The 27,947-nt window shown below is 32.3% G+C and overlaps 3 protein-coding genes across 3 annotated transcripts; all 3 read left to right on the forward strand.

The window, feature by feature from the left end:
- Window positions 1-370: 370 nt before the first annotated feature.
- LOC139991071 (acyl-coenzyme A oxidase 1-like) lies at window positions 371-7,136 on the forward strand. Its single transcript, XM_072010870.1, has 11 exons — window positions 371-802; window positions 3,614-3,773; window positions 4,058-4,226; window positions 4,319-4,442; window positions 4,524-4,643; window positions 4,806-4,921; window positions 5,076-5,245; window positions 5,404-5,566; window positions 5,639-5,982; window positions 6,070-6,325; window positions 6,443-7,136. Exons 1-11 carry the CDS (start codon window positions 673-675, stop codon window positions 6,701-6,703), a joined length of 2,013 nt encoding a protein of 670 aa, XP_071866971.1. The 5' UTR covers window positions 371-672; the 3' UTR covers window positions 6,704-7,136.
- A 2,121-nt stretch (window positions 7,137-9,257) lies between these two features.
- On the forward strand, window positions 9,258-14,899 carry LOC139991073 (acyl-coenzyme A oxidase 1-like). The gene is made up of 11 exons (XM_072010873.1): window positions 9,258-9,488; window positions 11,314-11,473; window positions 11,758-11,926; window positions 12,019-12,142; window positions 12,224-12,343; window positions 12,537-12,652; window positions 12,808-12,977; window positions 13,125-13,287; window positions 13,360-13,703; window positions 13,791-14,046; window positions 14,163-14,899. The coding sequence occupies exons 1-11, from the start codon at window positions 9,359-9,361 to the stop codon at window positions 14,421-14,423; spliced, it is 2,013 nt and encodes a 670-aa protein (XP_071866974.1). The 5' UTR covers window positions 9,258-9,358; the 3' UTR covers window positions 14,424-14,899.
- Window positions 14,900-20,879: 5,980 nt separating this feature from the next.
- On the forward strand, window positions 20,880-26,594 carry LOC139991072 (acyl-coenzyme A oxidase 1-like). The gene is made up of 11 exons (XM_072010872.1): window positions 20,880-21,080; window positions 22,949-23,108; window positions 23,393-23,561; window positions 23,654-23,777; window positions 23,859-23,978; window positions 24,160-24,275; window positions 24,430-24,599; window positions 24,758-24,920; window positions 24,993-25,336; window positions 25,424-25,679; window positions 25,796-26,594. The coding sequence occupies exons 1-11, from the start codon at window positions 20,951-20,953 to the stop codon at window positions 26,054-26,056; spliced, it is 2,013 nt and encodes a 670-aa protein (XP_071866973.1). The 5' UTR covers window positions 20,880-20,950; the 3' UTR covers window positions 26,057-26,594.
- Window positions 26,595-27,947: the final 1,353 nt, after the last annotated feature.

Genomic DNA, 27,947 nt, shown 5'->3' on the forward strand with positions numbered 1-27,947 from the left:
TACCGTTTTCGTATTGATAAGATTGCAAGTACAGCGCAAGTGCAGTAGTAAGTTCGGATATTAATCATGCTTCATTTATAAGATTGGTAGAAACAGATAGACATGAGGGTACACAAGGACTTAGTACTTTGGCCAGGACCGTGCAAAAAAGTGTGTAATAATCAAGGTACTGTGTATACGTATATTTTATATATAATTTCTTAAAACAATGATATGAAGCTTTTCTGGTTGTAAATAAAAGACTGTTAATTAGAAGTTATTATAAGTAATTATCACAAGTAAGTAAATCTTAAAGTAATACAAGCTATTACATAGGGACAGTTAGTCTTAAAATGTCAGACGGTACTGTAACTGATTATTTATTTTGCTGCCTCGTATAAACATATGTATGTCGTAGCCCGTATTATAGGGAAAGATGGTGAATAAGTTATAAAGGTTCCAATCTGTCACATCCACATATAATATACAATTGTAGTAGAAATTTTAATTGGAATATCTACCATTAATGACAACATAACGTTGAGTTTAGGACTGTGACGTATAATGGTATATTTATATATAAAATCGCGCATTTGAGTAGCAGATAATAGATAGGTAAAAGATAGATAAGTGCATTGATCGACCTGGCATTTACTTTTACATTTGTGGACGGTATAAAGTAATCTCTATAACATGAAGCAGCAGAAAATGAACACGAACAAGGATCTACAATATGAACGAAGTAGATGTACGTTTAACCCTGTGGAAGTTACGTATCTTTTCGATGGCAGTCCAGAAAAGACGAAACGACGCCGTGATCAAGGTATACGCAGTTTAAATTATTTATCTTGTTAGTTTAACACCAATTATCAAACATTACAAAGATGATTTCTTTCTTTTTCGCAATTATTAAGAACTAGCATAATTAATATTTGCTTTTAACGAGATCGAAATATAATTATATATTACTATTTTATTTGTAAAAAGATAGAATTTAGATACGTATTAGAAACGTTGTTGACCTATATATTTACTATAAGTTTTCCACCAAATAGTAATTGATATCAATTCTACTGAATAAATGAAAGAAACGTTTCTCATTCGAAATTTAAAGTATTATCGAGATGGCCAATACTAAAAGAATGTTATTAGTTAATGAAATTGGTAATTAAATCATTCCAAGTTCGTTTCAGATTAGAGATATAAATCGATTCCTATAATCTATAACCACCTATACCTCGCGACAAGGTAGCACATTCGATAAATATTTTTACAATTTGTACATATGTACTAAATGTATCGTTTCATTTGTATTTATAAATTATACAAAAAAGTTTTTATATATGTTCGAAAATCAAAAGTAATTAAATACATGTATATTATGTAGAAATTGTGAAAATATTAAATTTCTGGAAATTTCTTAAGTTTGTATGCTATTATTTCGTTATAGAACGTAAATTGTAACTATAATCAGTGATAAAATTTTCTTATATTATCACTAATACATTTATTGATATCTTTATCAAATTTATGTAATATCAGGTAGTATATAAAATCTGCATTGGTTTTTGCGAGAAAACTGAACAGCTTCGTTGATAGAATGAATAGATTAGAATTTTTAATAGAAAAATCCCTAGACGATGTTCTAGGGATAATAAGTGATCTATTCTGCTTTTTGAAGTAACTGATCTATCAGGTTGATTCATGTTAAACAGATGTATTATTTACATTTTTTACTATTAATCAGGATTCAGATCTATCAATCATTGCCAATTCACACAATTTAGTCACTATTAATCATCATAATCAACGGTACCTAATTCGTAATGAAAATTCTTCACAAACGATTTTTATATTGTGCGCTTTAATGCTTCTCATATTATCTCATAATGCTTCTCATAATTTAATAGTATTGTAATAATACATTTACAATGTTTTCAGTACGAATTTCTAAATTACAGCTTGAAATTGTGCCACAATAATAATGATGAAAAATATATTAAATAATCGGATCCAAATGTCTTTTTCGTCTTTGAGAAATATTAGTTTTTATTAAGTGTATCAGTAATAAAATTACACTTTATTTGGTAGGTTTTTTTTTTTTTTTTAATACGATAGCACGTTCTAAAGCTTCAGATCAGTTTCACAGAATATATAAATACTTCTGTCGTTTAGTTAATTAGTAATTTAGAAAAGTACAATGTTGCGCGCACGCAACACCGAACATAAAAGAAATAATTTTATACATTTTTTCATAAAATTTAGAGAAATCATTCTTAAGATATGTGCTTCTCAGAAAATGTAAGAAAAAAATTTATTTTATCAAAGAATTACAGTATCGAATACTATTGGCACATCCTTTAAAGCGCAATGACTTCTTAAAAATAAGATCGATCATGGCTTGAATTTTTCTGATTTACAAGGATTTGTTTATTAGATGTGTAAAAAAGTTTTGAAGAAATTATGGTTGAAATTGCGAACGAAACAGTAAACGTCGCTTTTTACAACTCTTTTATCTGAGTTTATAATAAAATTTAAAAAATAAATTTTGTAGATTTATGTCATTTATACATGAATATATATGCTGAAAATTTCATTGAAATTGGTAATCGTTGCTATGATCTACGAACGGATAAAAGTCATGCAAATCGTATTTTTTGCGACTTTCGGCGTATAACTGTAATACATCTATATCCTTCTTTTACTGATCAAGTAACACATCATGACTGCCTGTCATTTGTTCCTGCATCAACCGATTTCGATGAAGTTTCCAGCATGGATATAAATGGATATAACAAATTTACAAAACGTATTGTTTAAATTTTCATTACAGATTAAGATATGAAGTTATAAAAAAACGACTTCTGCTATTTTTTTCGCGATTCTGATTTTTTCTAAATTATTGGATAATGTTGTGAAGAATTTTAGACCAGTTCTCAAATATTTTATTTTATTTGCAACTCTAATATATGATGTAAATTCTAACAATCGTGTGGTCAACGGTATAGTTGAATTTCACATTAATCCGCACATTATAATCTAAAAATATTTTTATCATAATTATTTATGTATATACTTGTGATATATATCATTCATATGTGAAATTGAATTATTATAAACCAAAATTATTGTAAGCGACTAATGAACAATAAATTATTAAATGAATAAATAATTAAGCAGTAAATTATTGCTATGTATTATTTATTAATTATCTATAAATTGATTAACATTATCCTTTTTGTTATTTTCCATTAAGTTTAATATTTTCTTACTTTGTTACTATATCACTGACACAATAACATTTTTTAAAATATATTTATTACACAATAAAAGTAGAAATCAGTTCTGTTGTAAAATAATTTACATAGTCCTCATATTTCTACTAAGAATATTATTAAATTTGCTAAGACATAAACATTGATTTTAAACATTGAGTTTAACTTCATCTACATTGGAACTTATCCATACATACTAAACATTAAACGAAATTACAATACAATACAATACATGGTATGCATTTGCAGCTTACAACATAATCATTATGCAGTATGTATTACATTATATTTCATATGTATGTTAAACATGAATACATATCTATTATATTCCTTGTATTTAATTCTGCATTTATTTTCAGAACAATATTTTTTGGATGATCTGGCATTAAAAGAAAATGTAGCAATGAAATATAAGAGTCATAAAGAAATATATGAAGATTCTTTACGAATTGCCTGCAATGTTCTTCACAAAGTTAGAGAATTGCAACGCTCAGGAAAAGAAGATGTTGATCTTCTTTTGTAAGCATTTTAAAGTTCATCTCAAGGAAACTGTTACATAACCAAGCATGTTGCAATACTTCTCCTTATGTGACAAAAGAAATATTCTTACATTTTTAGATAAAAAGAAATATGCAATGTCATATTTCTCAATGTTATGGAATAAGAGGATAATTATACTAATGATTAAAATAGCTTCTTTCTATATCATTTAGATATTTTCTTATGGTGTTAAAGGATAATAGAACTTCCTTGATTATACAATAGCAAAAAAAGAAAACATTTTCAACGTGGTACCTTTGCAGACATATCTTTGGAGCAAGACTTGGGTCTGCACTGTTCGAAGGTGGAAATCCATTGGTTCTGCATTATGCTATGTTTTTACCCTCTATTCTGGGACAAGCAAATTCTGAACAGCAAGCATATTGGATAAACAGAGCTTGGTCTGGCGATGTTATAGGAACATATGCGCAGGTAATACGTAAGGGAGAACATTCTTCTTAAACAAGATCGTCACAGATTGTAAAAGTTTCTCAAGTAAATTTAATCTTGCATTTCTGCCTTAGACCGAACTAGGTCATGGAACGTTTCTCAGAGGTTTGGAAACTACTGCAACCTACGATCCGGAAACGAAAGAGTTTGTTTTAAATAGTCCAACTTTGACATCCTACAAATGGTGGCCAGGTGGACGTAAGTATATTGTAATTGTTCAACATAATAATAATGTTGTTCACTAAAATATTATGATTTATTTATAATTATAATTTTCAGTGGGTCACACTGCAAACCATGCAATAGTCGTTGCGCAATTATACACCCAGGGAGAATGTAGGGGAATTCATCCATTTGTTGTACAATTAAGAGACGTGGAGACACATGAACCTTTAAAGGGTAAACAAATAAATGTCTTAATCGTTTGTAATTAATTATATATCATATTGCAATGTGTAAAAAAGAGAACAAACTGTTCACATTATCAAACAACTTCCTTGTTAATATTTGCTGAACAACAGATATAGCAAACAGTAAATTTAATCTGTATGTAATTCTTAGGCATTATAATTGGAGAAATTGGAACAAAATTGGGGATGAACGGCGTTAACAATGGGTTTCTCGGATTTCGTGACTTTAGGATACCACGGGAGAATATGTTGATGAAGAATTCCAAGGTAAATTTTCATAAAAGTGCTGTAAGAAGTGCAATATCAGGTGGTGGTTGTGAACTTTAAGGGAAAATTATGTTCATAGTCAGTGTAAAAAGAACTTTTCAAAAAAACCTAATTTTCGATAGAGCAAACTATAAAGTTACATCTCTTGTTATAGGTACTAGAAGATGGAACATACGTAAAATCTACAAATGATAAGTTAACGTATGGTACAATGGTGTTCGTTCGAGTAATGTTGCTGACGGATCTCCTACACTATTTAACGAAAGCTGTTACTATTGCGGTTCGATACAGCGCAGTAAGACGTCAGGGTCAAATAAATCCGGAGTATGTTCTGTTAAAAACAATCTTTAGTAACATTGACTGCATTATGTCTCTTTATTAAAAAATCGTTCCATGGAAAATGTTACTTTGAACTAGAGCTTTAACTACATATTATCTCTCCTACTAATATTAAATTATCCTTGCCTTTCTTTTTTTTTTAGACAACCAGAGGTGCAGATTCTCGATTACGTAACTCAACAATACAAAATTTTCCCTCATATTGCCACATGTTTCGCAATAAAAGTTACTGCCAGTTGGGTTTGGGATATGTATAATACGGTACAAAGTCAATTGTACCAGAATGATTATGAAAAACTACCAGAGGTTGATATCTTTATACCATTTATAGTTGTATACTTTTTTTCATATTCCTAGCTCTATTAATTTCTTTTGCAGCTGCATTCTTTGTCATGTTGCCTAAAAGCAGTTGTATCTGCAGATACAGCAGCTGGAATAGAGCAGCTTCGGTTATCTTGTGGTGGACATGGATACATGACTGGCAGCAATCTGCCAACACTTTACGGATTGGCCACCGCAGTCTGTACTTACGAGGGGGAAAATACAGTCCTACTTTTGCAAACAGCTAGGTACCTCGTAAAATCATGGAAACGAGCTATGGATGGAGAAACATTGCCAGAATCTGTAGAGTATCTTAACGAAGCAGCAAAAGGAGTAAAACATCGTCGTTGGAGTAACGATTTGGAATGTCTGATTGACGCGTATAACGCGGTAGCCGCAGGGTATACTGTTTCCGAATACATTAAATATTGTTGAATAATTACATACATATTCATCGGAATGTTTACGATATTCTTACCACTTCGTAGATCTATTCGTTTAGCAGCAGAACATTTGGAGCGCAGGATACGTGATGGAGTTCCGACGGAGGAGGCGTGGAACCAAACGAGTATCGAACTAGCTCATTGCGCGGAAGCTCACGCTCGAGTCTTCATTGTAAAAACATTTGCAAAATCTATTAAACAGTTAAACTCGCAGTCTGAAGAATTTCGTCAAGTATTGTTTCAACTTTGCGAACTATATATGGTATATTGGGCTTTGAGGAACGTCGGTAATTTTCTTCGGGTGAGTATTAATTTTTTTCGAAACTCTCACAGAGTACAACGAAAGAAGAAAAATTTATTACTATATCTTGTAGGATAATTTGAATTCAAGAGTCATTCATCTTTTTCTCTTTTTTAGTTTTCTTCTATGCAGAAAGAGCATGTTCAGACACTTCATTCACGCTTGGAATATTTGTTGATGACAATCCGTCGAAATGCTGTAGGAATCGTTGACGGTTTCGATTTCGATGACCATATTCTTTGTTCGGCTTTGGGTGCTTACGATGGTAATGTTTATGAACGAATGTTTCAAGAAGCCATGAAGAGTCCTCTGAACCGTGAAACTGTTAACATGTCTTTCGAAAAATACTTAAAACCATTTCTTAAGAGTAATTTATAGTATAATCTTTTTAAAGGAAATATTTAATCATAATTATTATTTCGTATTTGTTTTGTTATGATTTAATTGTTATCGTAAGACATATTTTTTGTTTGTTATCAAATAATCGATTGTATTGTTTGTTGGATATTGATTTATAAGATATTACAACTGTAGCATATCATATGAGCAATATCGAAGAAAGATATACATGCTCACTTGTCCATTTTACTGAGAGTTTATATTGAACAAGAAAGGAATGATCGAACGTATTTTTGTACCATTTCTATTCGGTGTCATTGTAAATGTGTAATTTATACAAAGAAGCATCGCTGTGATGATTGTGAATGAATGTTTGATGGAGATTTTATGTTTATAAAAAGCTTTCTGGAAATATGCGATCATTCTGAGATGAGATGCTTTAAATATGTAATGGGTAATGGTATTTTATATACAGTTTTTACAATTAGTAATATAATATTTTGGACTACAAAAAAGTATATTTTTATTGCTAAACCTGTAATTCCTCAAAGAAAACTGCATTTTAGAATTGAGAGGTTTCCATATGGCACAGTATTTATTTACGGAATATAAGTGGTGACATACATGTAGTATTGTTCCTTGTACTAACATACTGCAATTATTGTTAATTTCCTATCGCAGTAGGAATAATACTATTTGTACATGAATAAAATGTAGTTTGTGAGATTCATTGGTTCCGCCGTGGTATCATGGTCTTGAATTTTGATATATATTCGCTTTGTATGTTACATCCAATGAGTATCAAGTACATAATATGTTGAAATAGGAATATTCCTGGAATGTTAATTTATTCACTATTTTTGTGGGATATGTTAATTGCCAATATAAGTAATGCAAGTACGGATAAAATATAGGAATACAGAATTACAAAACAAATTCTTGACCATTAATACTTACTCATTTTGAAGGTCAGCAACCAAGTAGCATTTGTTAAGCAGTGATTGTGTTTATATTAATATCTGAATATCTCGTTTATTTTTAGTGACTTGTTGGACATATTATATATATTAGATCCTAGAAATTTCACAGACGGACCGATAGAATCGTCATACTCATATATGTATGTAGATAGATACTCATATATGTTTGACATGGAAACGACACATCATAGATAAAATTAAACAATTGAAATCAAAACTAAAAAATTTCTACTGGCTAATTGGCAGACGCTTCAACTTAAGCATGTAGAGTACAATAACGCTATATAAAGCCATATTGAACCTGTTTGGACCTATGGGATCCAACTATGGGGAACAGCGAGTAATTCCAACATAGAAATTCTTCAACGATTCCAATCAAAAGCTCTAAGATCCTTAAAAGACGCACCTTGGTATGTTACCAACGAAACGATACATCGCGACCTTGAGATACCCACAGTTAAAGAAGAAATATCCAAGTTCAGAAACAGACTTAATATAAGAGTTAACAACCACCAAAACCCATTGGTTACCCAATTACTTGACACGATGGATCAGATTAAAAAGACAATACACTTCAGATTGAAGCATTAGATTCAACTAGAATCAAACATATTATAAACTCTTATGATCCAAGTACAGTACCACGCCGAAATAATTTACTTATAATTCTCAATGAGAATTGATTGTAAATAGTTTACCAAAAAAAAAAAAGAAAAAAAAAGAAGAATGAAATCCTTCAGACTAAACAAGCATTTTTTATTTCAAGGGTTCTTTACATTTATTGTTTACTACGGGAAGACACGGGAAAGTTAGTTTTTCTCACGTATGCACTGCATACGTACTAGCAACTCTCTATCGAGTCCACCAACCCTCTTCTTCACTTTCCTAACTAAAATTGTCATCAACAAATTCGATGGTCCCGTGTGTTTGACACATCCATCACTAGCTTTCCTCCGCCACAGCATCGTCACTTATTCACTTATTCTTCATCGTTAGAATAGTCAACATATCTTTACCGGGTTTTTACCCTTCTTCGGATTGCCCACTGCCGTGATTGATTAGAATTTAACCGTTATCTGACCTAAACAAATCTCAGTACATATGACCCGAACACCATGAATTTGAGTCCGATCTTAATTACTGAATTAGATTGCTTGAGTCAGACTCGTGATGTACATGTTTGGTGCAAAATTGTTAGTAACCGACTTTTTTTCTTTGTTACAATATTTCTGTCAATAAGTAGAAACGAGGGTGCATAAGGCATTAGTACTTTGTTTAAGATCGTACTAAGAAATTTGTAGTACGGAGTCAAGATATTTCATATATTTTATTTCGTATGTAATTTATGAAAACAGTCGTTTGAAGTTTTTCAAGTGATAAACAAAACATTGTTAATTAGGAATTATCACAATTAATTATGCATAATTTTAGAATGTGAGATTATAATTTTACCTGATTACTCATATATCATTTGAAGCATGTGTTTGAACTTGCATTAGAAATGGAAATGGTGAATTAGATACAAAGGTTCGAAGCAATCGTAAGCAGTGATATAAGAACTATTTAATGCGAATATGACGCTTGTACTTTTAACGTAACACGTATCGTAAATATCGGGCGTTTGGAAAGAAAATTATCCAGATAGATACGTGCAGCGATAGATTAAACAACCACACTCGTTTGTCAGTGATTCGTATAAAGCAATCTGTACAATATGAGGCAACAGAAAATTGTGGTAAACAAGGATTTACAATATGAACGAAGTAGATGTACGTTCGATCCTGTGGAAGTCACGTATTTTTTCGATGGCAGTGCAGAAAAAACGAGACAACGCCGTGATCAAGGTATAGGTAGTTTTTATTTATCCTCTTAGTTTAACGCCAATTATCAACAAAATAATTTCAGTTTCTTTCGTTTTCACTGTTATTAAGAATTAAATAATTTAGGCAAAATTAATATTTTCTTTCCACGAGATCAAAATATAATTGTATATTACTATTATATTTGTAGAAATATACAATTTTTAATGTAATTAGCGTATTTGTATACGCAGTAGAAACGTTCTTGGCTTAGAGTTACTATAGGTTTCTCACCGAATAGTAATTGATATCGATTCTGAAAGATGTCGATTCCAGGAGTTAGAAAACCGTTTCTTATAGAAAATTTATAGTATTATAGAGATGGCCAATACTTGAAATGCGTGGAAAGAAAATTATTAGCCAATGTGGTCGCTAATGAAGTCAAGAAAATTGGCTTCAGATTAGAAATATAGGTAGATTACACGTCCTCATGGTTTGCACGATATCGATGTAGCATTTCAATAATATATTTTCAATATTTCCAGTAAGAATTCCTAATTGAAAGCTTGAAGATGTGTGACAATAATAGTGATGGAAAAATATTAAATAATCAGATGTGAATGTTCTTTTAGCATGTGAAGAAAATTGGTTTCTATTAAATAATTGTCGCTAACAAGACTATATTTTATCGAGTAATTTTGTAAATAAAAATACAAATACTTCTGTCCTGTTGGTAAGTAGCAACATAGAAAGGTATAACGTTGTGCGTACGAAACGTTGAGCATAAAAAAATAATTTTACTCGTCTTTTCATACATATACTTTGGAGAGAACATTCTTAGAATACGTGTTTCTCACGAAATGTAAGAAAAGAAATTTATTTGTATCGAACAATAAAATGTGCAGCGTTTAAAAATTGTTGTTTTTAAATCCAGGAGACAAGTTTATGATGGATAGACTCTGTACTCGTGCATGATGGATGTTAATATCAATTTAAATTTTACATACATATATGCATTGCACAGGTGACAGGGTTCGCATTTGATTTAGCGACATTGAGAACTGCACAGACAATTAATTATCAAAGACATAGTAATATTATTCTATCGATTGACGCTTTGAATGAGTGTGTTAACGTCATTAATATTTTGAAATAGTATAAGTTTGCGAAGAATTTTAGACAGGTTCTCAAATATCTTGTTATATTTGTAAATTGAATGTATTGTGTAAATTCTTGTATCCGCGTGGTCAACTATATATTTGAATTTCATATCTATCGACAGATTTATCCATCCAAAAATTCAAACATATTTTTGTGATAATTATGTACATGCTTATGATATTTACCATTTATGTATGATATCAAATAATTCTAAATTTAAATTCTTGTTAACGTCTAATGGATAATAAATTATTAAGTGAATAAAATATTAAGCAGTAAATTGTATTATTTAATAACTTTCTATAAATTAATTCAGACATTATGCTTTTCATTATTTTCCAATATGTTTAATATTTGTTCCTTTTGCTAATAAATTAGTAGAACATAAAAAATGTATTTTAAAGTTTAATGTGATCCACGCGGAAAAATGCAAATATCATATTCATGAATTACATTGGGACATTAACAAGGAAAAAACAGAATATATTGCATGTAGAAAGCAATATAAGTGCCTGCAATTTACGACATTATTATGCAGTGCAGTATGTAGTGAAGTTCGTTTACTTGTATCCTAAACATAAACACATAATTTGTCTATTTATAACGTTTACTAATTAAATTTACACGCGCGTCTTATTTTATTTTATTCTTCCAGTATTTTCATTTCTGCATTATGTTTCATTATTTTTTGTTCATATTTTATTTTCAGAACAATATTTTTTGGATGATCTGTTGTTAAAGGAAAATGAAACAATGAAATATAAGAGCCATAAAGAAATATATGAAGATTCTTTACGAATTGCCTGCAATGTTCTTCACAAAGTTAGAGAATTGCGACGCTCAGGAAAAGAAGATGTTGATCTTCTTTTGTAAGCATTTTAAAGTTCATCTCAAGGAAACTGTTACGGAACCAGCAAATTCCAATATTTCTTCTTATGTGAAGAAATGATATTGCTATTTTGTTCAGATAAAAAGAAATATGCAAATATTTCCACTTGCACTCAATGTCGTTGATTAAGAGAATAATTATAATAACGATTAAATTAGTTTTTCTTTTATATTATTTAGATATTCACTTTCAGAGTTAGAGGATAATAGAACTTCCTTGGTTATGCAATAGCAAAAAAATATCCTCAATGTAGTCTCTTTGCAGAAATGTCTTTGGAGAAAGACTTGGGTCTGCACTGTTCGAGGACGGAAATCCATTGACCCTGCATTATGCTATGTTTATACCCACTCTTATGGGACAAGCAAATTCTGAACAGCAAGCATATTGGATAAACAGAGCTTGGTCTGGCGATGTTATAGGAACATATGCGCAGGTAATACGTAAGGGAGAACATTCTTCTTAAACAAGATCGTCACAGGTTGTAAAAGTTTCTCAAGTAAATTTAATCTTGCACCTCTGCCTTAGACCGAACTAGGCCATGGAACGTTTCTCAGGGGTTTGGAAACTACCGCAACCTACGATCCCGAAACGAAAGAGTTTGTTTTAAAAAGTCCAACTTTGACATCCTACAAATGGTGGCCAGGTGGACGTAAGTATATTGTAATTGTTTAACATAATAATAATGTTGTTCACTAAAACAGTATGATTTATTTACAATTAAAATTTTCAGTGGGTCAAACTGCAAACCATGCAATAGTCGTAGCGCAATTATACACCCAGGGAAAATATAGGGGAATTCATCCTTTCATTGTACAATTAAGAGATGTGGAGACACATGAACCTTTAAAGGGTACACAAATAAATGTCGTAATCTTTTGCAATTAATTATATATTATATTGCAATATGTGAAAAAGAGAACAAACTGTTCACATTATCAAACAACAATTATGAAATCAAATAATTTTTCTGTTTATAATCTAGATCAAATTTGCTGAACAATGGATATAGCAAACAGTAAATTTAATCTGTATGTAATTCTTAGGCATTATAATTGGAGAAATTGGAACAAAATTGGGGATGAACGGTGCCAACAATGGCTTTCTTGGATTTCGTGACTTTAGGATACCACGGGAGAATATGTTGATGAAGAATTCCAAGGTAAATTTTCATAAAAGTGCTGTAAGAAGTGCAATATCAGGCGGTGATTGTGAACTTTAAAGGAAAATTATGTTCATAATCTGTGTAAAAAGGACTGTTCAAAAAAAACCTAATTTTCGATAGAGCAAATTGTAAAGTTACATCTCTTGTTGTAGGTACTAGAAGATGGAACATACGTAAAATCTGCAAATGATAAATTAACGTATGGTACAATGGTGTTTGTTCGAGTAAGGTTGTTGCACAACCTCTTACACCATTTAGCGAAAGCTGTTACTATTGCGGTTCGATACAGCGTAGTAAGACGTCAGGGTCAAATAAATCCGGAGTATGTTCTGTTAAAAACAATCTTTAGTAACATCGACTGCTTTATGTCTCTTTATTAAAAAATGCCTCCATTGGATATGTTACTGTTAATTAAAATTAAATCTCTCCTGCTGATACCAAATTAGTATTTGTCTTTCTTTCTTTTTAGACAACCAGAGGTGCAGATTCTCGATTACGTAACTCAACAATACAAAATCTTCCCTCATATCGCCACATGTTTCGCAATAAAAGTTACTGCTAGTTGGGTTTGGGATATGTATAATACGGTACAAAGTCAATTGCATCAGAATGATTATGAAAAACTACCAGAGGTTGATATCTTTATACCATTTATAGTTGTATACTTTTTTTCATATTTCTAGCTCTATTAATTTCTTTTGCAGCTGCATTCTTTGTCATGTTGCCTGAAAGCAGTTGTATCTGCAGATACAGCAGCTGGAATAGAGAATCTTCGGTTATCTTGTGGTGGACATGGTTACATGACTGCCAGCAATCTGCCAACACTTTACGGATTCGCCACCGCAGTCTGTACTTACGAAGGGGAAAATACAGTCCTACTTTTGCAAACAGCTAGGTACCTCGTAAAATCATGGAAACGAGCTATGGATGGTGATTCATTGCCAGAATCTGTAGAGTATCTTAACGAAGCAGCAAAAGGAGTAAAACATCGTCGTTGGAGTAACGATTTGGAATGTCTGATTGACGCGTATAACGCGGTAGCCGCAGGGTATACTGTTTCCGAATACATTAAATATTGTTGAATAATTACATAGATATTCATCGGAATGTTTACGATATTGTTACCACTTCGTAGATCTATTCGTTTAGCAGCAGAACATTTGGATCGCAGGATACGTGATGGAGTTCCGACGGAGGAGGCGTGGAATCAAACGAGTATCGAACTAGCTCATTGTGCGGAAGCTCACGCTCGAGTCTTCATTGTAAAAACATTTGCAAAATCTATTAAACAGTTAAACTCGCAGTCTGAAGAATTTCGTCAAGTATTGTTTCAACTTTGCGAACTATATATGGTATATTGGGCTTTGAGGAACGTCGGTAATTTTCTTCGGGTGAGTATTAATTTTTCTCGAAACTCACACAGAGTACAACGAAAGAAGAAAATTTATTACTATATCTTGTAGGATAATTTGAATTCAAGAGTCATTCATCTTTTTCTCTTGTTTAGTTTTCTTCTATGCAGAACGAGCATGTTCAGGCACTTCATTCACGCTTGGAATATTTGCTGATGACAATCCGTCGAAATGCTGTAGGAATCGTTGACGGTTTCGATTTCGATGACCATATTCTTTGTTCGGCTTTGGGTGCTTACGATGGTAATGTTTATGAACGAATGTTTCAAGAAGCCATGAAGAGTCCTCTGAACCGTGAAACTGTTAACATGTCTTTCGAAAAATACTTAAAACCATTTCTTAAGAGTAATTTATAGTATAATCTTTTTAAAGGAAATATTTAATCATAATTATTATTTCGTATTTGTTTTGTGATGATTTAATTGTTATCGTAAGACATATTTTTTGTTTGTTATGAAATAATCGATTGTATTGTTTGTTGGATATTGATTTATAAGATATAACAACTGTAGCATATCATATGAGCAATATCGAAGAAAGATATACATGCTCACTTGTCCTTTTTACTGAGAGTTTATATTGAGCAAGAAAGGAATGATCGAACGTATTTTTGTACCAATTCTATTCGGTGTCATTGTAAATGTGTAATTTATACAAAGAAGCATCGCTGTGATGATTGTGAATGAATGTTTGATGGAGATTTTATGTTTATAAAAAGCTTTCTGGAAATATGCGATCATTCTAAGATGAGATGCTTTAAATATGTTATGGGTAATGCTATTTTATATACAGTTTTTACAATTAGTAAAATAATATTTTGGACTACAAAAAAGTATATTTTTATTGCTAAACCTGTAATTCCTCAAAGAAAACTGCATTTTAGAATTGAGAGGTTTTCATATGGCACAGTATTTATTTACGGAATATAAGTGGTGACATACATGTAGTATTGTTCCTTGTACTAACATACTGCAATTATTGTTAATTTCCTATCGCAGTAGAAATAATACTATTTGTACATGAATAAAATGCAGTTTGTGAGATTCATTGGTTCCGCTGCGGTATCATGGTCTTGAATTTTGATATATATTCGCTTTGTATGTTACATCCAATGAGTATCAAGTACATAATATGTTGAAATAGGAATATTCCTGGAATGTTAATTTATTCACTATTTTTGTGGGATATGTTAATTGCCAATATAAGTAATGCAAGTACGGATAAAATATAGGAATACAGAATTACAAAACAAATTCTTGACCATTAATACTTACTCATTTTGAAGGTCAGCAACCAAGTAGCATTTGTTAAGCAGTGATTGTGTTTATATTAATATCTGAATATCTCGTTTATTTTTAGTGACTTGTTGGACATATTATATATATTAGATCCTAGAAATTTCACAGACGGACCGATAGAATCGTCATACTCATATATGTATGTAGATAGATACTCATATATGTTTGACATGGAAACGACACATCATAGATAAAATTAAACAATTGAAATCAAAACTAAAAAATTTCTACTGGCTCATTGGCAGACGCTTCAACTTAAGCATGTAGAGTACAATAACGCTATATAAAGCCATATTGAACCTGTTTGGACCTATGGGATCAAACTATGGGGAACAGCGAGTAATTCCAGCATAGAAATTCTTCAATGATTCCAATCAAAAGCTCTAAGATCCTTAATAGACGCACCTTGGTATGTTACCAACGAAACGATACATCGCGACCTTGAGATACCCACAGTTAAAGAAGAAATATCCAAGTTCAGAAACAGTATCGCTCGGGCAACCGAGGCGAACAGATGTGTGTAAGCAAATGTGTGCTCCGGTCAAGTGATTCAGAGAAGTGCTACGAATAGTGATAGTGACAAACAATGCAGCAGCAGATATCAACAATCAGATTGCAACCAAAGGAGAAAAATATTATATAAAAGGGTCGTCAGATTTACCAGGCTTACAGCAACAACAGCAAAATAATAACAACCAAAATGATATGGAAACAGAAGAAATGGAAGAGCAGTGGAGACAGGAGGAGTGCAGACACGATAACGAAATAAGTTACCAGGACGAAAACTGGAAGCTAGCAAAGACTAGCAAAAAAACGTAAAATAATTCCAGGCACAAGTGCTGCAGGAAACCCAGATACAGAAAAGCAGCGATGGCTGCAAGAATTACCTTTAAGAAACTCCTTCAGCTCATTAACGGAAGAAATAGACAATGACCCGACAAGCAAAACTACAACTAAATCACCTTACATATCAAAACCACCACCAATATTTGTTGAGGCTCAAATAATAGACCCGCTTATTGATCTACTAAACAATATAGTCGGGAAGCATAACTACACAATAAAACAAACAAAATTAGAACAAGTAAAAATTCAAACAAACACCCCAGAAGTTTATAGGAAAGTGATAAAAGAACTAAAGGAAAAAAATGCTATATACCACACGTACCAACTCAAAACGGAAAGGAGCTATAAAATAGTTATAAGAGGTTTACGTCCAAAAACTAACACAAAAAAATTAAGTGAAGAATTAGGAAAAGTTGGCCATGAAACAAGAGCAATAAACAATATGACAAGATACGATACGAAGCAACCATTGCCATTATTTTTAATAGAACTTGAACCCAGAACCAATAACAAGGAAATTTATGAAATCAAAAAAATACTAAATACAATTGTAACAGTGGAACCACCACGCTACAAAAAAGATATACCACAATGCATGTGGTGTCAACAATACGGACACACAAAAAATTATTGCAACAGAAGCCCGGCATGTGTTAAATGTGCAAAAAATCACCTAACAATACACTGCCCATACACAGGAAAAATAGAAGTTAAATGCTATAATTGTAACGGAAACCACCCAGCCAGCTACAAAGGATGTGAAATAAGGAAACAAATACAACGTAAACTGTTTCCTTCACTTCGCAACAGATCATACAATAACCACCAACCACAACAAAGTATAACGGATAATGAAACAACATTGAAAGCACAATACGAACTAAACGCTATAAACAGAAACATAGATCCCCAAGGTAAACGAAGCTACGCACAAGTAACCAAAGACAAGTAACCAAAGCAACGCTTGCAAACAATCAGAATCAAAACAATAACATCGAAGACGGTACAAACATCAAAGAAATGCTCAAACAATCCATTAAAGGTATGGAAATGTTAGGAAAAATGGTAAGCGAGCTAAACACAATACTAAGACAACAAGCACAACAAACAACAATCATGTTACAACTACTCACAAACTTGCTAAGTAAAAAATAGAGATGGACATTTTGAAAATAGCAGTCTGGAACTCCAATGGCTTGCAACAGCGAGCCCACGAAACTAAAATATTTTTGTATAAAAATAATATTGATATACTACTTGTCTCAGAAACACATTTCACTCTAAAAAACTACACGAAAATACCGTACTACACCATCTACAGTACCAAACATCCCTCAGATAAAACACATGGAGGAACTGCAGTAATAATAAAAAATGACATCAAGCATCACTTACATAGTCAAACAAATCAAGAACACCTACAAGCAACCACTGTTACAATACAAACCAATGACAATTACTTCCAGATGTCAGCAGTATATGTACCTCCGAGACACAAAATGACACTAAAAAAATGGGAAGAGTACTTCCAATCCTTAGGCGACAAATATATAGCGGCAGGAGACTTTAATGCAAAGCACACATTATGGGGTTCGAGAATTAACACGCCGAGAGGTAGAACATTAGAAAAATACATTAGAAGCAGCAACCTCAACGTACTATCTACAGGAAAACCAACGTACTGGCCGACAGACCCCAATAAAATACCTGACCTGTTGGATTTTGCAGTAACAAAAGGGCTAAATGTAAGCAAATTAAAAATAGCAACCAGCCTCGAGCTCAACTTCGACCATACACCAATTATAATAGAATATACAAGCAAAACACTACTTTATAACAAGTCAGAGTCGCTTTACAATAAAATCACCAATTGGCAAACTTTCAAAGAGCTAATCGAAAACAAAATCAACTGCAATATCCCGTTGAAAACACCTGAACACATTGAGCAGGCAGTAGCAACTTTGACAGAAATAATACAGGAAGCAGCGTGGGCAACCACCACCTATGAAACAAATAGCAGGCAATCAAAAATTATTCCGCAGGACATCCTAGACAAAATCAGGGAAAAAAGAAAAGCGAAAGCAAAATGGCAAAAACAGAGAACACGAGATAACAAGAAAAACCTAAATAAACTTGCAAAGGAATTAAAGAATAAAATAAGGGAACATCATAATAACGAATTCTCAAAATTCATCGAATCACTATCCACGCATGAGAATACCGACTACTCCCTATGGAAAGTCACTAACAAAATTAAGAAAACAATAAAAACAATCCCAGCAATCAGAAAAATGGACAACACATGGGCCAGAACCAACGAAGAGCAGGCAGAAGAATTCTCAAAGCACCTACAAAATATATTTTCGCCGTATGAAATTAATAACAGCACCCCTGGATGGCAAACAAATGAAGAAGTGGAAAATGCCAGCAACACAACTGATAAACGCTGCACCATACTCAGCACAACAGCGCAAGAAGTTACAAACTTAATTGAGGCAACAAAGGCAAGTAAAGCACCAGGATTTGACTTGATCAATGGGAAAATCTTAAAAAACCTTCCCCCAAAGGCAATAAGACTAACAACGATAATATTTAACGCAATTCTAAGAATACAGTACTTTCCTACACTATGGAAAATAGCACAGATAGTGATGTTACCCAAACCAAACAAAAACCCACATCTAACTGCATCCTACAGGCCGATATCATTACTACCTGCTTTTTCCAAATTATTAGAGAAAATAATATATAACCGCTTAAAACCAACAATAGAAAAAGAAAAACTAATACCGAACCATCAATTTGGATTCAGGAATAAACACTCCACAATAGAACAAATGCATAGACTCGTCAATGAAATCTTACAGTCGCTTGAAACAAAACAATACTGCACAGCACTCTTTATGGATATCGAAAAAGCATTCGACAAAGTTAACCATGAAAAACTTCTTCAAACAATTAAAAAGCAATTTCCAGAACAAATCTACAAACTACTCAAATCTTACTTAAACAACAGAACCTTTGTAGTAAAAATAAATGATGCATACTCTGAAATTAAGGATATCAAGGCAGGAGTACCGCAAGGAAGTGTCTTAGGACCAATATTATACATACTATATACGGCAGATATATCAACAACTGTCAACAGCAAAACACTGACGTTTGCGGACGATACGGCCATACTAGTGAGGCATGCAAATCCAGAAACGGCTGCCGCACTACTACAAGAACACATTACAAAAATAGAAAAATGACTGCAAAACAAACAAATAAAAGCGAACACCAGCAAGTGCAACCACATAACATTTACACTTAGAAAAGGAAAAACACCAGATATCCAACTGAACGGCGCCCACATAGCACAAACAAAGCAAGTCAAATATCTAGGAATACATTTAGACACACATCTTACATGGAAGCACCATATAAAATCAATAATAAACAGAATAAGTGCAAAAAGGAAGCAGATGTACTGGTTAATCAATAGAAAATCTAAATTAAGCATAATGAATAAACTAAATATATACAAAACAATAATCAAACCAATCTGGACATACGAAGTCCCACTATGGGGGACGGCAGCAATGAGTCACATAAGCAAAATAGAAATAGAGCAAGCAAAAATTTTAAGGACAATAGTTAACGCTCCATGGTACGTCAGAAATGAAGACCTACGAAAAGATCTAAAAATTCCAACAGTCAAAGAGGAAATCGCTAGATACGCAAAAAAGTACAAAGAAAGACTTGCAGCACACCCAAACCAGCTGGTTGCTGAAACAAATAAAACCAAAATAGAAAGAAGACTGAGGAGGAAGCATCCCGCAGACCTCGCAATAGAAATGCAATAGGCAACCTAGAAGATGGAACCCCGCTGGGGGTAACCATCCATATGCTATATTTTTATTCTTTAAGCTATAATATTTTACCAAATGTCCTTCTGGACAAATTGTAAAAATTTAAACAAATAATCAATAAAAAAAAAACCTGATCACTCATTGTTGAAGTGATTGATACTTCTAGAACTCTACATTTGGTATTCGGCTTTCATAAGCGCCGATGTCATCGATAGCTCATAGCCAAAGGAATGCGTCGACGACAGACCATAAGCGGCACGCGTGTGTCACACACTCAAGGAACCATCTGATTAGTAAACAAATAGACCGAACATTCTAGAGGCCACACCTGTGGAAACAATGGATTAACGAGACCCCCTCCAAAGGGACTAGATCCTCGGTAGAGCGACCTTCCTAAACGAGCGCAAATACAGTCTATTGTGATACTTCGAATCTATATATTGTAACCGTTACTCAGTTGGATTTTCTATAATAAATTTGATCTTTGCGTATCAAATTCTATTTTCTTCACCCTATTTGTGAAAGAATCGTTTCATTCGTGCCGCGGCGCGAGGATATCATTTGCGATTTGTTAATTTCGCGATCTTTTGTGCCTCCGACGTGACACGTGCACCGTTGGCATCGGCGTTCCTTTTGAAGCATTTGAAGCATGTGTTTGAACTTGCATTAAAAATGGAAATAGTGAATTAGATACAAAGGTTCGAAGCAATCGTAAGCAGTGATATAAGAACTACTTAATGCGATTATCACGCTTGTATTTTTAACGCAACACGTATCGTAAATATCGGGCGTTTGGAAAGAAAATTATCCAGATAGATACGTGCAGCGATAGATTAAACAACCACACCCGTTTGTCAGTGATTCGTATAAAGCAATCTGTACAATATGAGGCAACAGAAAATTGTGGTAAACAAGGATTTACAATATGAACGAAGTAGATGTACGTTCGATCCTGTGGAAGTCACGTATTTTTTCGATGGCAGTGCAGAAAAAACGAGACAACGCCGTGATCAAGGTATAGGTAGTTTTTATTTATCCTCTTAGTTTAACGCCAATTATCAACAAAATAATTTCAGTTTCTTTCGTTTTCACTGTTACTAAGAATTAAATAATTTTAGCAAAATTAATATTTTCTTTCCACGAGATCAAAATATAATTGTATATTACTATTATATTTGTAGAAATATACAATTTTTAATGTAATTAGCGTATTTGGGTACGCAGTAGAAACGTTTGTGGCTTAGAGTTACTATAGGTTTCTCACCGAATAGTAATTGATATCGATTCTGAAAGATGTCGATTCCAGGAGTTAGAAAACCGTTTCTTATAGAAAATTTATAGTATTATAGAGATGGCCAATACTTGAAATGCGTGGAAAGAAAATTATTAGCCAATGTGGTCGCTAATGAAGTCAAGAAAATTGGCTTCAGATTAGAAATATAGGTAGATTACACGTCCTCATGGTTTGCACGATATCGATGTAGCATTTCAATAATATATTTTCAATATTTCCAGTAAGAATTCCTAATTGAAAGCTTGAAGATGTGTGAGAATAATAGTGATGGAAAAGTATTAAATAATCAGATGTGAATGTTCTTTTAGCATGTGAAGAAAATTGGTTTCTATTAAATAATTGTCGCTAACAAGACTATATTTTATCGAGTAATTTTGTAAATAAAAATACAAATACTTCTGTCCTTTTGGTAAGTAGCAACATAGAAAGGTATAACGTTGTGCGTACGAAACGTTGAGCATAAAAAAATAATTTTACTCGTCTTTTCATACATATACTTTGGAGAGAACATTCTTAGAATACGTGTTTCTCACGAAATGTAAGAAAAGAAATTTATTTGTATCGAACAATAAAATGTGCAGCGTTTAAAAATTGTTGTTTTTAAATCCAGCAGACAAGTTTATGATGGATAGACTCTGTACTGGTGCATGATGGATGTTAATATCAATTTAAATTTTACATACATATATGCATTGCACAGGTGACAGGGTTCGCATTTGATTTAGCGACATTGAGAACTGCACAGACAATTAATTATTAAAGACATAGTAATATTATTCTATCGATTGACGCTTTGAATGAGTGTGTTAACGTCATTAATATTTTGAAATAGTATAAGTTTGCGAAGAATTTTAGACAGGTTCTCAAATATCTTGTTATATTTGTAAATTGAATGTATTGTGTAAATTCTTGTATCCGCGTGGTCAACTATATATTTGAATTTCATATCTATCGACAGATTTATCCATCCAAAAATTCAAACATATTTTTGTGATAATTATGTACATGCTTATGATATTTACCATTTATGTATGATATCAAATAATTCTAAATTTAAATTCTTGTTAACGTCTAATGGATAATAAATTATTAAGTGAATAAAATATTAAGCAGTAAATTGTATTATTTAATAACTTTCTATAAATTAATTCAGACATTATGCTTTTCATTATTTTCCAATATGTTTAATATTTGTTCCTTTTGCTATTATGTCGCTGATACTACTCCCATATTTCTACTAGGAATACTAAGAAATTAGTAGAACATAGAAAATGTATTTTAAAGTTTAATGTGATCCACGCGGAAAAATGCAAATATCATATTCATGAATTACATTGGGACATTAACATGGAAACAACAGAATATATTGCATGTAGAAAGCAATATAAGCACCTGCAATTTACGACATTATTATGCAGTGCAGTATGTAGTAAAGTTCGTTTACTTGTATCCTAAACATAAACACATAATTTGTCTATTTATAACGTTTACTAATTAAATTTACACGCGCATCTTATTTTATTTTATTCTTCCAGTATTTTCATTTCTGCATTATGTTTCATTCTTTTTTGTTCATATTTTATTTTCAGAACAATATTTTTTGGATGATCTGTTGTTAAAAGAAAATGAAACAATGAAATATAAGAGCCATAAAGAAATATATGAAGATTCTTTACGAATTGGCTGCAATATTCTTCACAAAGTTAGAGAATTGCAGCACTCAGGAAAACAAGATGTTGATCTTCTTTTGTAAGCATTTTAAAGTTCATCTCAAGGAAACTGTTACGGAACCAGCAAATTCCAATATTTCTTCTTATGTGAAGAAATGATATTGCTATTTTGTTCAGATAAAAAGAAATATGCAAATATTTCCACTTGCACTCAATGTCGTTGATTAAGAGAATAATTATAATAACGATTAAATTAGTTTTTCTTTTATATTATTTAGATATTCACTTTCAGAGTTAGAGGATAATAGAACTTCCTTGGTTATGCAATAGCAAAAAAATATCCTCAATGTAGTCTCTTTGCAGAAATGTCTTTGGAGAAAGACTTGGGTCTGCACTGTTCGAGGACGGAAATCCATTGACCCTGCATTATGCTATGTTTATACCCACTCTTATGGGACAAGCAAATTCTGAACAGCAAGCATATTGGATAAACAGAGCTTGGTCTGGCGATGTTATAGGAACATATGCGCAGGTAATACGTAAGGGAGAACATTCTTCTTAAACAAGATCGTCACAGGTTGTAAAAGTTTCTCAAGTAAATTTAATCTTGCACCTCTGCCTTAGACCGAACTAGGCCATGGAACGTTTCTCAGGGGTTTGGAAACTACCGCAACCTACGATCCGGAAACGAAAGAGTTTGTTTTAAAAAGTCCAACTTTGACATCCTACAAATGGTGGCCAGGTGGACGTAAGTATATTGTAATTGTTTAACATAATAATAATGTTGTTCACTAAAACAGTATGATTTATTTACAATTAAAATTTTCAGTGGGTCAAACTGCAAACCATGCAATAGTCGTAGCACAATTATACACCCAGGGAAAATGTAGGGGAATTCATCCTTTCATTGTACAATTAAGAGATGTGGAGACACATGAACCTTTAAAGGGTACACAAATAAGTGTCGTAATCTTTTGCAATTAATTATATATTATATTGCAATATGTGAAAAAGAGAACAAACTGTTCACATTATCAAACAACAATTATGAAATCAGACAACTTCCTTGTTAATATTTGCTGAACAACAGATATAGTAAAGAGTAAATTTAATCTGTATGTAATTCTTAGGCATTATAATTGGAGAAATTGGTAGAAAATTGGGGATGAACGGTGCCAACAATGGCTTTCTTGGATTTCGTGACTTTAGGATACCACGGGAGAATATGTTGATGAAGAATTCCAAGGTAAATTTTCATAAAAGTGCTGTAAGAAGTGCAATATCAGGTGGTGGTTGTGAACTTTAAAGGAAAATTATGTTCATAATCTGTGTAAAAATAACTGTTCAAAAAAACCTAATTTTCGATAGAGCAAATTGTAAAGTTACATCTCTTGTTGTAGGTACTAGAAGATGGAACATACGTAAAATCTGCAAATGATAAATTAACGTATGGTACAATGGTGTTCGTTCGAGTAAGGTTGTTGCACAACCTCTTACACCATTTAGCGAAAGCTGTTACTATTGCGGTTCGATACAGCGTAGTAAGACGTCAGGGTCAAATAAATCCGGAGTATGTTCTGTTAAAAACAATCTTTAGTAACATTGACTGCATTATGTCTCGTTATTAAGAAATCGTTCCATGGAAAATGTTACTTTGAACTAGAGCTTTAACTACATATTATCTTTCCTACTAATATTAAATTATCCTTGCCTTTCTTTTTTTTTTAGACAACCAGAGGTGCAGATTCTCGATTACGTAACTCAACAATACAAAATCTTCCCTCATATCGCCACATGTTTCGCAATAAAAGTTACTGCTAGTTGGGTTTGGGATATGTATAATACGGTACAAACTCAATTGCACCAGAATGATTATGAAAAACTACCGGAGGTTGATATCTTTATACCATTTATAGTTGTATACTTCTTTTCATATTTCTAGCTCTATTAATTTCTTTTGCAGCTGCATTCTTTGTCATGTTGCCTAAAAGCAGTTGTATCTGCAGATACAGCAGCTGGAATAGAGCAGCTTCGGTTATCTTGTGGTGGACATGGATACATGACTGGCAGCAATCTGCCAACACTTTACGGATTGGCCACCGCAGTCTGTACTTACGAAGGGGAAAATACAGTCCTACTTTTGCAAACAGCTAGGTACCTCGTAAAATCATGGAAACGAGCTATGGATGGAGAAACATTGCCAGAATCTGTAGAGTATCTTAACGAAGCAGCAAAAGGAGTAAAACATCGTCGTTGGAGTAACGATTTGGAATGTCTGATTGACGCGTATAACGCGGTAGCCGCAGGGTATACTGTTTCCGAATACATTAAATATTGTTGAATAATTACATAGATATTTATCAGAATGTTTACGATATTCTTACCACTTCGTAGATCTATTCGTTTAGCAGCAGAACATTTGGAGCGCAGGATACGTGATGGAGTTCCGACGGAGGAGGCGTGGAACCAAACGAGTATCGAACTAGCTCATTGTGCGGAAGCTCACGCTCGAGTCTTCATTGTAAAAACATTTGCAAAATCTATTAAACAGTTAAACTCGCAGTCTGAAGAATTTCGTCAAGTATTGTTTCAACTTTGCGAACTATATATGGTATATTGGGCTTTGAGGAACGTCGGTAATTTTCTTCGGGTGAGTATTAATTTTTTTCGAAACTCACACAGAGTACAACGAAAGAAGAAAATTTATTACTATATCTTGTAGGATAATTTGAATTCAAGAGTCATTCATCTTTTTCTCTTTTTTAGTTTTCTTCTATGCAGAACGAGCATGTTCAGGCACTTCATTCACGCTTGGAATATTTGCTGATGACAATTCGTCGAAATGCTGTAGGAATCGTTGACGGTTTCGATTTCGATGACCATATTCTTTGTTCGGCTTTGGGTGCTTACGATGGTAATGTTTATGAACGAATGTTTCAAGAAGCCATGAAGAGTCCTCTGAACCGTGAAACTGTTAACATGTCTTTCGAAAAATACTTAAAACCATTTCTTAAGAGTAATTTATAGTATAATCTTTTTAAAGGAAATATTTAATCATAATTATTATTTCGTATTTGTTTTGTGATGATTTAATTGTTATCGTAAGACATATTTTTTGTTTGTTATCAAATAATCGATTGTATTGTTTGTTGGATATTGATTTATAAGATATAACAACTGTAGCATATCATATGAGCAATATCGAAGAAAGATATACATGCTCACTTGTCCATTTTCTGAGAGTTTATATTGAACAAGAAAGGAATGATCGAACGTATTTTTGTACCAATTCTATTCGGTGTCATTGTAAATATGTAATTTATACAAAGAAGCATCGCTGTGATGATTGTGAATGAATGTTTGATGGAGGTTTTATGTTTATAAAAAGCTTTCTGGAAATATGCGATCATTCTGAGATGAGATGCTTTAAATATGTTATGGGTAATGTTATTTTATATACAGTTTTTACAATTAGTAAAATATTATTTTGAACTAGAAAAATGTATATTTTTATTGTTGAACTTGTAACGCCTCAAAGAAAATTGCATTTTAGAATTGAAAGGTTTTCATATGGCACAGTATTTATTTACGGAATACAAGTGGTGACATACTAGTAGTATTATGCATGATTTTATTATCCACATTTATTATAAAATGTATACATTTTACAACGGTCGGCAGTAGCGCAACCGTACGATGTTCATACGTTGAAAAATATCCCAATAGGATTATACCTACCGCAAACATATTTTACAGAATAGGTCTATAAATTGCGGGATTCCGATACGTCAAAACCTGAGAAATGTATACAAAAAATTCAAGAAAAAAAATCTTTGATGATCAGCTGTTTTGGCAACAGGTGGATCGGTCGAGGAGCACATGTGCTTTGGCCTGTCGATATTTGTCTCGATTTTTAATTTTCAATAATTAAAAAACAAGGCCGAATACGCAATTTTGTTTATTCTTGATTTTCGTCTTATTTCAGCGTCAAGAATCAGCTCTTAAATTATGTTGAAACAGTTGCCGAAAACCCTATATACGTATGTGTATGTATTGGACAAGTAACAGAGTTCGCAGTTGATTTAGCAAAATTCAAAACTGTACAGTCAATTTGTTATTAAAGATAGAGTAATATTATTCTACCCATTTTACGCTTTGAATCATTGTGTTAACGTCATTAATATTTTGAAATAATCAAATAATTTTATGGAGAATTTTAGACCGGTTCTTTATTAATTTGTCACATTTGTAAATCTATTATATTATGTAAATTCTTACAACCACGTGCCTAACGGTATAGTTGAATTCCATATCAATCCGCACATTGTAATCTAAAAATATTTTTATCATAATTATTTATGTATACAATTATGATGTGTATCATTTATATGTGAAATTAAATTGTTATAAACGAAAATTATTGTAAGCGACTAATAAACAATAAATTATTAAATGAATAAATAATTAAGTAATGTATTGTTGCTATTCTTTGTTATGATTACCTTACTCCCTTCATTATTTGCCATTAAGTTTAATATATTTTTATTTTGTTACCATATCACTGATACAATAATATTTTTTTAAATATATGCATTACGTAACAAAAATCGACATCAATTCTACTGTAAAATAATTTACTTAGTACTCATATATCTACTATGAATATTAATAACTTTGCTAGAATATAAATGTAGCATATTGAAATATAACTTCCTTTACATTGTAAGATATACGTATGTATTAATTTTTTTATCAATGACGACTAAATGTCAGTGAGAAGAAAGGAACATGAATGTATAAGAAAAAATATTTATTATTGCATATTTACAAGTACAAACTGTAAATATGTGCATTTACCAGGTATGTAAATATGAAACCGGAAGTTTTGTATACATTTTCCCACCTGTCTGGCAATTGG

Source organism: Bombus fervidus, chromosome 9, assembly GCF_041682495.2.
Source record: "Bombus fervidus isolate BK054 chromosome 9, iyBomFerv1, whole genome shotgun sequence".
Taxonomy (NCBI): Eukaryota; Metazoa; Arthropoda; class Insecta; order Hymenoptera; family Apidae; genus Bombus; species Bombus fervidus.